Source organism: Ylistrum balloti, unplaced genomic scaffold (genome assembly GCF_031769215.1).
Source record: "Ylistrum balloti isolate Yb309-2 unplaced genomic scaffold, AGI_CSIRO_Ybal_v1 Utg370816, whole genome shotgun sequence".
NCBI classification, from domain to species: domain Eukaryota; kingdom Metazoa; phylum Mollusca; class Bivalvia; order Pectinida; family Pectinidae; genus Ylistrum; species Ylistrum balloti.
Window position 1 is genome coordinate 66,333 of NW_026782472.1, and position 10,449 is coordinate 76,781.

General features: G+C 35.2%; 1 protein-coding gene across 1 annotated transcript; it reads left to right on the forward strand.

Moving 5' to 3' along the window:
• Positions 1-242: 242 nt before the first annotated feature.
• LOC132558720 (snaclec bothrojaracin subunit alpha-like) lies at positions 243-2,692 on the forward strand. The gene is made up of 4 exons (XM_060223316.1): positions 243-425; positions 888-996; positions 1,232-1,336; positions 2,406-2,692. The coding sequence occupies exons 1-4, from the start codon at positions 243-245 to the stop codon at positions 2,690-2,692; spliced, it is 684 nt and encodes a 227-aa protein (XP_060079299.1).
• Positions 2,693-10,449: the final 7,757 nt, after the last annotated feature.

The window sequence follows — 10,449 nt, forward strand, 5'->3', positions numbered from 1 at the left end:
TTGTATTATTTTATATGATTTAGGTGAATTATGAAAAAGTCTGCTTAAGCACAAAATCTATGCTTCAGCATGAAACTGGTTTCATGAATACGGGCCCTGGTCTTATTCTCCTTGTACGTTTCAGAAGTCTCCGTGTAAATGTTACTTTGGTTCATAATTTTCTTAAGTTTGATTGAATTTGAGTTTTGATTAAGAATATGTTGACAGGTCGTTCATTTCCTTGTGTTTTTTCTATTAAAGGTATGAGTATGACAAAAGAGGGGTGCGCATTGGGCTGGACAAATCACAAGCGTTTCTGTTATCAATTTAACGTCCATCCTGTCCAGTTTGTAACCGCTAGGGAGATATGTGGCTCGAAGGATGCACAATTGGTCAGCATATGGAACTATGCTGAGGAGGACTTCATTCTTAATAAACTTTGGCAAGTACGTGTTGAATAATATGCACTGGTGGAAAAAATATCTTCTCACGACTCGAGCAGGGTTAGAAATATAAATATATGTATCATGAATGATGAAATGTTGAAATGGCAACTTATATTTAATCGAGGAATGGATTAATGGCAAAAATGAAACTATAGATAATACATTTGCGAAATGTACGTTAGCAGTCTACAATAGGTCAAAGAATATACAGATGCTTTGTAGTATCACGTATGTAATTTCGTAATGATGAAAACCAAATGTAGTAACGTACTTAATATGGCGATGTTCTTGCGACATTTAAATATGTCTTGTCAACTACTTGTTCAGTAAAACGCTTGAAAGCAATGTGTATATGTAAGAAGTACTTGTGGTTCATATGTATCCTAAGTATAATGGTGTATTGTAAGCCCTAATTTATGAGACTAGGTACGGCTGTCACATACTTTGTAGTTATTCCTTTAGGGAACAGACAGAACTCATTTGTCGTGGGTTGGTTTCACTTTCGATCCAGAGGACAGGAAACAGCGTTATGACTGGGTCGATGGATCATTATCCGACTATTTTGATAAAGGTAACACAGTTTTTGTAACGCGATAATTGATCAACTATAATTGTATTTCAAATTTCTTTTATATTCTTACTTTCATTATTTAGTAGCATAATCATATGTTAATATGCACTTGAATGACTGTTAATACACTTTGTTGTATGAATTGTATGTGTAGGAAGCAAAACGTCATTAGAAAAGTATACCATCTGTCAACTTACCAATTATCAACTTACTTCGCCATTTACTGTACTCGTAGATATGCCCGAGACTACCATACCGTTATGTGGGACTATCGCGGGAAATGGCGAACGAAAAGTTTGGGATTGTGAAGAACGCATGTCCGCATTCATATGCAAAAAATGTAAGTGTCAGTACATGATAAGCAGCACATCCAGATATCCTGAAGAATTCAATATTGACTTCACTAGTGAATATCTATTTAGAGCAATTTCAGAGCAAATTTAAGGAGTTATCATAACTGGTATTATTTCCTGACAGATTTAGAATCTCCGATGGTATCGTGGTGAAAATTTACCCGACATAAAAAGCTTGGGGACGTTAATGAGTTTCTCCGGTTTCCTGTCGTACAAATTATCATCTCTATCTTATTGGCACAATAAACTTTCAAGTCTGTACATGTACCTTCTCAGTGAAACTGAGACAGTCTAAATGAAAATCACTACAAACCGATTATCGTGTTTGATGTTGACAACCTACTGGTGGGACAAACTGGTGACAGAATGTGAATGCCGCATAATCAAGACAATGGAGATTTCACATAGTCGCAAATTTATTTCGTTACGAATTATTGAGTGAGAATTGTGATTTTCCTGAGAGATCGGCATTATCTGTCTTTTCATGCCCCGCCATACATGGCCAGTATCATAAACTATTGTACCTTTCTGTCATTTCGGTCATTCCATCATTTCGTCTGTCTTCCTTTACTTTGTCGTCGCCACTCCTCTCAACCTTAGGAGGATTTTAATTAAACGTTGTACAAAGAAAGACCACATCGTGTACATGTTCATATTGCACCTCTGACCATTATGCAGTTGTGATTTAAATTCTAATTTGAGGTAAACATAATTATGTTTCTTTTGTATGTATATTAAATGTAATGTCCCTTTAGAAATAGATATTTGAAAAGCTTTATTGACGGCGGGGACATTCGTGGCGTACCGACATATCTAGTTTCTGTTCCAACATGTTGTAACTAGAAATACGTTAGTTTGTTCTAGAGATCAATTTTCATGTTAATAGATACAATATGACATACATGTGTATTACTCTGTATGCGATATATGTTGTTACAGTTTCACAATACCTGGTGATAAATAGAAATGTATTCATCAAAATCATTTTCCATGTTTCATTCACTTAGAGCCTGAAGTTGAAAATGCTGCATTAGTTCTGTTCTCTGATTTTTCTAGCTCTTCAAATGGCATACGTTGTCAGTGAAGTTTTCAACTCCAGCTACGTCAACATGTACAGATCTGAGGATCCCGAAAGAATGCTGTTTGAGCGCGTTTGGCCACCAAAGCTCGAGGAGGTTCCGAAACACTTGACACGCATAGCTACTACCCAAGTGTCACAGGAAACCGATTGTGCTAACCGATGTTTCCACGTAGATGATTGCCGTGGATTTATGTTGACATGTGTATTTGCCTGGAAATGTAATCAGTTTACTTGCGAATTGTATCAGCCAGCAAATAACTAACAGTGAACAATATCCTTTATGCAATGCACTATCCGTCCATAGTAAATACAGCTCCGAGGTTTGAAAATATCGACATTGCATTTTCGTTGTCATGTCACATCACAGTTAAGGGCCGGCGTTTTTGTAACCTTTAAGGTTAATGAAAAAACGCTGATAATTCAGGACCGAGACATTTAATGACATAAACTCTTTGATCTGGTATTTTATTATCAAATAAGTATATAAACTATTTACTTAGTGTGGTTTGTATTTAAGTAAACATTCTAATACTGCAACTTTGTTGTTCCTGGCTGTTAATTCACTGCTTAGAATGAATGCACTTCTGATTTGTGTTTTGTTTGAGAGGAGAGACGGTCCGTCGAAATATTTCCCTATGAATATTCCTATGATAAAGCTGCCAGGTTTTTTTCCAAGTTTCGCAATCATGGCCCCCATAAAATAAACTCATATTCGAAAGATATTTTAGAAGAACCAACATTCTAGGACAACGCCGATCAAAAGTTTTCACGTTCTTGGCAAGTAACGGTTAGTTTATATAAGATGTAAGGAAGAGGATGATAGGACATCACTGTATATTGAAACATAAGACGGATATCGAATGTTTCTATCAATGTCGTTATGTAATTGCATTGTTACAGAGTCTTCATGCTGTGAGATTAGCAGCATTGTTGTAACTTTTTATGGGTAAGAAGCAGAGTTATCTTACGAGCATATGATCAAGTGGTTTGGCCTTCAGGATAAACTGTAGTTATGATTCAATAAACGCAGTCGATATAACGAGCATGATATTAAATAATTGATATTGTAACTAACTATATTAATATGAAAGTTCAATGGGGTTATTCAATCACGCTGAAAAGATTAGAATAACGTCATGAATCGAGTATCAAAAGTAGCAAATCGAAATCACCGCACTTATCATTTACCTTAGTGGAAAGCTTTCCCTATTGGTTTGGTGTATGAAAAGACTGGGGTAGGCGGCTGATGAAGAGGAGCCCATCATGGCTTATTCTTTAATTCTGGTGGAAATATGCGACGACCATGGTCAAGGATATTTTTTGCATTTAAATACAAAGCATCGTCAATATATATGAGAGTGACTCGCCAAGGTGGTGTGAGTATTTTGATAAGCTCTTCAGAAACAAGTGGGCAAAAACCATTAAAATGAACCACGCAGCAAGTTAAAGCTATATAAGAAATAATGTGTTTTGTGTTTGGAAACCACTTATTACAAACTATGTATTAGTACTAAAGTTATACATGTATATGTAACCGTTATCTCCCTTGTACCGCTTTATGTAGCAACACCTTATAACATTGATGTAATCAGCAGTATGAGTTAGCATCATGTAAGGTGACAAAATTGATAAAATACAGATGGTAGACATTGAAGTTGAACATGGGAAGTTCATACTTCATGAGAGAGTGTGAAAATTATTCCGTGGTTACATCACCAGTATTAATCCCAAAGAAATCCCCACAAACAAGATAAAATGCTTCGGTTGCTTTTTTACCTCCCCAAGTATTGATTTATTGTTATACATCAGTTTCATAACAACAGGCGATGAAAACAATCGTTATCTACCACAGGGAAATTATCAAATTGTATTAAAATGCAGTACATAATTCATATAACTGTAAGATGGCTCGCGCGCTTCCACCTGAGCCAACAAGAGTAATTTATATAAGTTGGAAAAACTTGCTTCGTAATTGTTGTAGAATAAATAAAGATTATTATTATTATAAATAAAGTTTGTTATTCTACTTAAAATACGTTTATTAATTTACAGCTTTTTTGGTTTAATCTAATTTAATAACACGTGACATTTGATTAAAGTTTAATAATTCTTATTTACCATTTTTTTCTTGACTTCTTTTATTCTCATTAGAAATAACCTTTCACAAATGGGCAAACATTGCCACTCTGTCCATTCCTCCAACTAAAAGGCGCCCACTACTATGATAAGACAAAGCAACCGGATGAACTATTGACGGACTCAGTGACCAGCTGCGGATATATTCTCCAGTTTTAGAAAACACTTGTATCTCGCTGTTATGATAGTGTGTGACTAATACAGATTTGTTATCAGTGCAGTGTACCCCTGGGTGTACACATCTCCTGTTTGTCTCACGCGACAGTAGACAGCGACGGACTACTTTACCCGTAATCTTATCGAGAAAGATTAACGCCCCTCGTTTCCAATCCGACACGATATGACAATCCTCATTACTAGATATAGTAAAAATACGAACTTCTTCATCATTAGTGCCGACTTCGCTGATTTTGTTTCCTTTTGTGTCGTATACTGTCAGACGGGATTTAGCGTATGGCGTGGCTACTAGGAAGCGACTATGACATGTATTTGTCACACGAGGGGTCCCTTCATGTTGGATCTTTATTTTTGAGAGTAGCCTTTTCTCCTTGTAAAAATAAATATGATTTTGAGCGGAGCATAAAATGATACCGTCGATACACGCTACATTTAATGGCGATGATATCGGTATACTCCAGAGCATTTGTCCTTTGGTGTCGAAAATTGAGAATTTATCGTTCCATTTATCGCTGACAACGAATGACTCACTAGAAACCCAAGCTACATCCCTCACATTTGGAGGCCGGAAATCTGAACACGTCCTCACTGAAAACACATGTACGACTTTGTACGTATTAAATGCAGGAGATAATTCCGTTCCTTTGCATGTTGTCTCCTTCTTGAAGGCTGTTTGACTTGCTACCTCTTCCCCGTTTATTTCTTTATTTATATGTAATAACATCGGAATACGTAATCTGATATGAAAGTCATAGTCCAACAGTTTTTCTAGCTCTTCATAATGAGTGATCGGTTCCCATCGCAGACGTGGTACGTCGATTTCTTTTAAAAACGTCATTTTTTGCATAAGCAAATCTTCAAGCGAAATAGTATTTATATCCGTTGGTTTTGATAAGAGCTTACAACATAATGTCATTGCAGGGTTGAATTCACTTACGTATTTTGCTGCCTCACATTGGTATATCAAAAGTGTTTTCTTTGATTTTGAAAACTGTGCTGTCATTTTGCGTTTGTCATCTTCTGCTGTTTTTGTCACTAACATTTTAACTGCACGACATTTATCAAGAACTGTCTGCTGTAATTCATTTTCTGTTCTCTCGATTTCTGCGATTCCTTCATGAATGTGATGTTGTAAATATAACGCTGCATTTCGGCGACTTTTTACATCGTCCAATAATTCATGGACACGGGAGATTCTGGTGGCCACTGATGGGCTGTTCATTGTAATAATGTCATGTGTACTATGACTAAGTAAACAATCCTCACAGGTTGTAAGAGAGCATGAATTACAAAAGTAGTGTAGGGATATATCCGTATGAACACTACAGTACCTTGAAAGCCTTTCACAAATATCGTTGTCATATTGCCCATCTCGGACATCGGTCAATGTGACCACGTGATGGTTACGTGTCAGTCTAGTAAAGGTATGCCGTTTGGAACACTTGTCACACAACATATCACTGCATTGCACACAGTAATGAGTTGCCATTTCTGTTGTACCTTTGTAGGAACATACGATACAATTGTTGTGCTGAATTTTCATATTGTGTAGCTTTACGAGGTACTTCAAGTATGTGTTTGTTCTAAGTTCAGAAACTGCACGTTCTTCCAAACCATTACATATTTTACACACGTACATTTGCGATAAACCTGTTTTTGGATTTTCCCTTTCTAAACAGTCGTAGCAGAATGTGTGTAGACAGGACAGTATCTTCGGGTTTTTAAGCACGTCATTACAAATAGAACAAACCAGTTCACTGTCGACGCTTTCGGAATCCATCTTGATATTTTCTGTTGTACTCACCAACCTGTCATACAAACACACATATATTCAATGCTGATAACAATACCGTCTACATTTAAACGTCCAGATCGTCAAATCAAGATGATATCATACTAAAGAGACCAGAACACACAGGCTTTTATATATAGTCGTATTAACCACTATTGAATAAGGACTATAGTTATTTATCGTTGAGATTTGTATAACCTATTTAGACATGTGCTATCAAATACATATCAGTCAAACGCGGCTTAGCTTGAACTCCACGAGGACTATTCACCAAGTCGGTGTGTTTCGCAATCAGTCTCATGATTGTGTTATCGTTGCTACATCTAACGGGTATGAATTATAGATATGATATTTGTTTTCTATCAATAATTACTTTATAGGTTGTTATAAATTTGGAGATACATATCAGCCAACGATTTTCATGTTATCGATATTGAAAATGATATTGACATCTTACGGGTATATGTTGGTATAAATGAGAAAAAGATGTTGACGTTCGGATAAATCGGGAGCAGATTTATCGGCATTTTCTTCATATTACACATTACAATTCCTCAACGAAGTTCTAGAATGGCGAAGCATTTCAACGACATAGTTTCCAATTTTGCATCATTGGTATTTTCTAAAACACTCTTTGTCGTTATTTATATTACGATAATCTAGATATATCATTCGCACTTGAGAACCCGGTCTCCATCGCTCGTAATTTATAACGAACCCCTTGTCTTTTTAATGGATAATACAGTACAGTAAATAATCCTGTTTTCAACATTCTCAGCAGATAATTCACCAACCTTGTCTTTTTAATGGATGGAAAATATCGTTTGAGATTGATAATTAGGTGAATAACTTTGTCCCATCATTTAAAGTTCACCTTCCAGAGGGTAATCAGACGAAAATTCAGCGAAATTTTTTTTTCTCGTTAGTGGTTGCTTATTCTCTGCATACATGCAATTTTCATACTAATATTTTGTAGGGAAACATTTAAAGTTCCAATGTGCCATTCATCCGTTGCATTGCTTTTATCAATGACTAGATCATATTTCTACAAATACCTACCCATAGAGTCCCTTACGATTAGTTGTTAAAAGTAAAAGCAGAGTGATCCGTGCGTCCGATGAGTAACATGCACAGTTTTCAGAAATGATAACCTATCTATACGCCAGGCTAACGTATTCAGCTTACAGTGGATGTGTCACTATAGGCATATATTCAAAAGACATTGCCTGACATTGATGATTAATTGCGGTAAGTTTTGGCATGATTTATTTAAAAGGCATGTTTACTTCTCTCACAAAGAACACAGATAAAAATTTTAGGAACATGTAAATTTTAAAGACTCGTCATAGGATAAAGTAACTTCCTGCTATACTTGATTATGCAATATGTTGTCTCATTATTATAGGTGTGTTTTCTCAGCAGTATCACTTTTCAGCATTGCATCGAGCTTAAGCATGTAGAAATCTCACCTTTGATCAGTAGTGCATAAATATATTTTGGTTTTGGTTGGAACGCTTTTTAAATCCTAAACATTTGGCATTTTGTCAAAGATTGACAATATATAATATAATCGAATAAGTCGCGTCTTGTGCTATGAAGTACAGTAGAATGTTTTAGAGTAATCATTGTACATGTGGTTTTGATAAATATTAATCGTTAAATGTTTACAGGAAATCAGCCTTGTCCGATAAGATAAGTCAATACTTACATATGTGCGCAACGCTTAATAGTACAAGGTAGCAGAACTTCTAACAAGATAAATATAACTATACACGTGAAAAACTTATTTTAATACAAATTTATGATTAGATCAGTAGGACAAAATAACAAAGGAAACTGTATCTCGTAACTGTTCTACTAGGACCGTAACATATAAACATTCCTTACACATAGGGTTAAATCTGAGAGGGTACGATGTGGAAGTCATTAGTAGTAAATGCTTTATTGCTACGTATATACAACAGTTAAAAAGCAGTGTTACAGGTTAAGAGGGGAATAATTGACTTTGTACTTCATATTAAAAAAAAAAAAAAAAAAATTATGTGTGAAATTCGGTCGTAATACATTTTATCGTGCACCATTTAACTAACGTCTTTTTTAAACTTTCTTTTTTTTCATAGATTTTTTATTTGCACTGATTAACTATCTTCACAAAGCAAATTCAACGAAGCATGCGTCCATTGTTTGATGTGACGGTTACTATTATCGGTCTTGCACGTCTTTGTACTATGTTTAGTGGTATGACAACTATTCTCTGTCTTGTGTGACTTTGTCCGATGTTTTATGTAACGGTAAGTATTCTCTGTCTCGCGAGATTTGCCCAATGTTTTATGTTACAGTTACTATTCTCTGTCTTTGGAGACTTTGTCCGGTGTTATATGTTATAGTTACTGGTTAACTTTGACAGATGTGTGATGTTTTTGATACTCTCTGTCTTGTTTAACTTTGTTCGATTAAACAATAAACAACCACAGTTCTGTTCCCCTCTATATCTATGAAAACAGAATAATTAAATGAGAGATAACATATAGGACACACCTATATTTGACGATGATTCGCCAGCTGAACAAGACATGCAAATAAGTATTTAAATTGACGTTATATATATAAATATCATTAAAAGTAATCGAATTTTCTTATCTAATCGAGTCTCTTGTCACACAATGATAAAATGTATGCTAGATAACAAATCGCAACAAACACTTGGCTACTAAAGACAACAGTCGTTATTACTGACCATAAAACTTTGTATAACATAAAATACGAGAACTGAGCAGTTCAATATGTTTGGACACAGGCATAAGACACACCACTAATAGACGTATTTTTACTGAGGTAAATATACATATGTTTCTTTTCTTCCTGGTTGATACTAACGCCCATTTAAGTATGGACTGACATCTGCATTCAAAACAAGTCGATGCATAAATTAGTGCATCCATCTGAAATAACATCTGCGTGGATTTAAATCCATGGTGTATTCAAATTGTATAAAAATGTTTATTTCAACAACCGTACGCTTATATTAAAAATAATCTGTTATTACAACTTGCCAGTCAGAATAATAAGATCATAATTTTTATGTGAGGTTAGTTTAATAGTTGCATACTCATGAATGATATCTCTTCAGTCTGTTCCTAATATGACTGATTTGTTTTATATAGACCTTTGTTTAAATCATCGATATCAAAAACATATTGTTCTGCAATTCATATAAAATTAGCAATACGTTTTACATCATGTCGCACTCATGTTAAAAGTAGAAGTCACGCTAGGCAGGTTTTGAAAAAAACAATTGTCCTATCAGCAATAACGACTAAAGGTTTAGAATGTTTAGGTTGATTTAACACAGTAAATCGGAGTATCTGTCCATATTCATTCGTATTCCGTGTTAGTGGCAGGCTACGCCTTTCTTTGCAAATGTATTAAAAGGTTAGGGTTATCAGTAGTTTTACAACAGTATCATTATAAATATTGGCCTAGCGCAAGAAGATGTTACAATTATACCTCGCAGTAATATATCGCACCAGATAATAGCCCTTTAAAAGTATGTACAAGATGTTATATACATTTTCTTGTATCTTGTATAAATGACGTCCTTACAATTTCAGTGTACACCTCGTTCCCATTTGAGAACGTGGCATTACTTTCTTGAATTGACCAGGATTTGAATGGCGGGTGTCGTCGATAAAGCTGAAGACACTGTCTCTTCTGGAACACCTGGTTTTATTCTCCTTGTACCTTTTCTTAGGAGTATTTGTGTATGCCTTTCTTTAGTTCAATTTTGCCTTCCTAAGTTTCTTGAATTTGAGCTTGGATTATGATTGTGTTGACATGTTGGTATTACTGATTTTTGTCAAAGGAAGTATGAATTTGTAATTATTTTTTATAGGTGCACATATATGGAGAAAAGA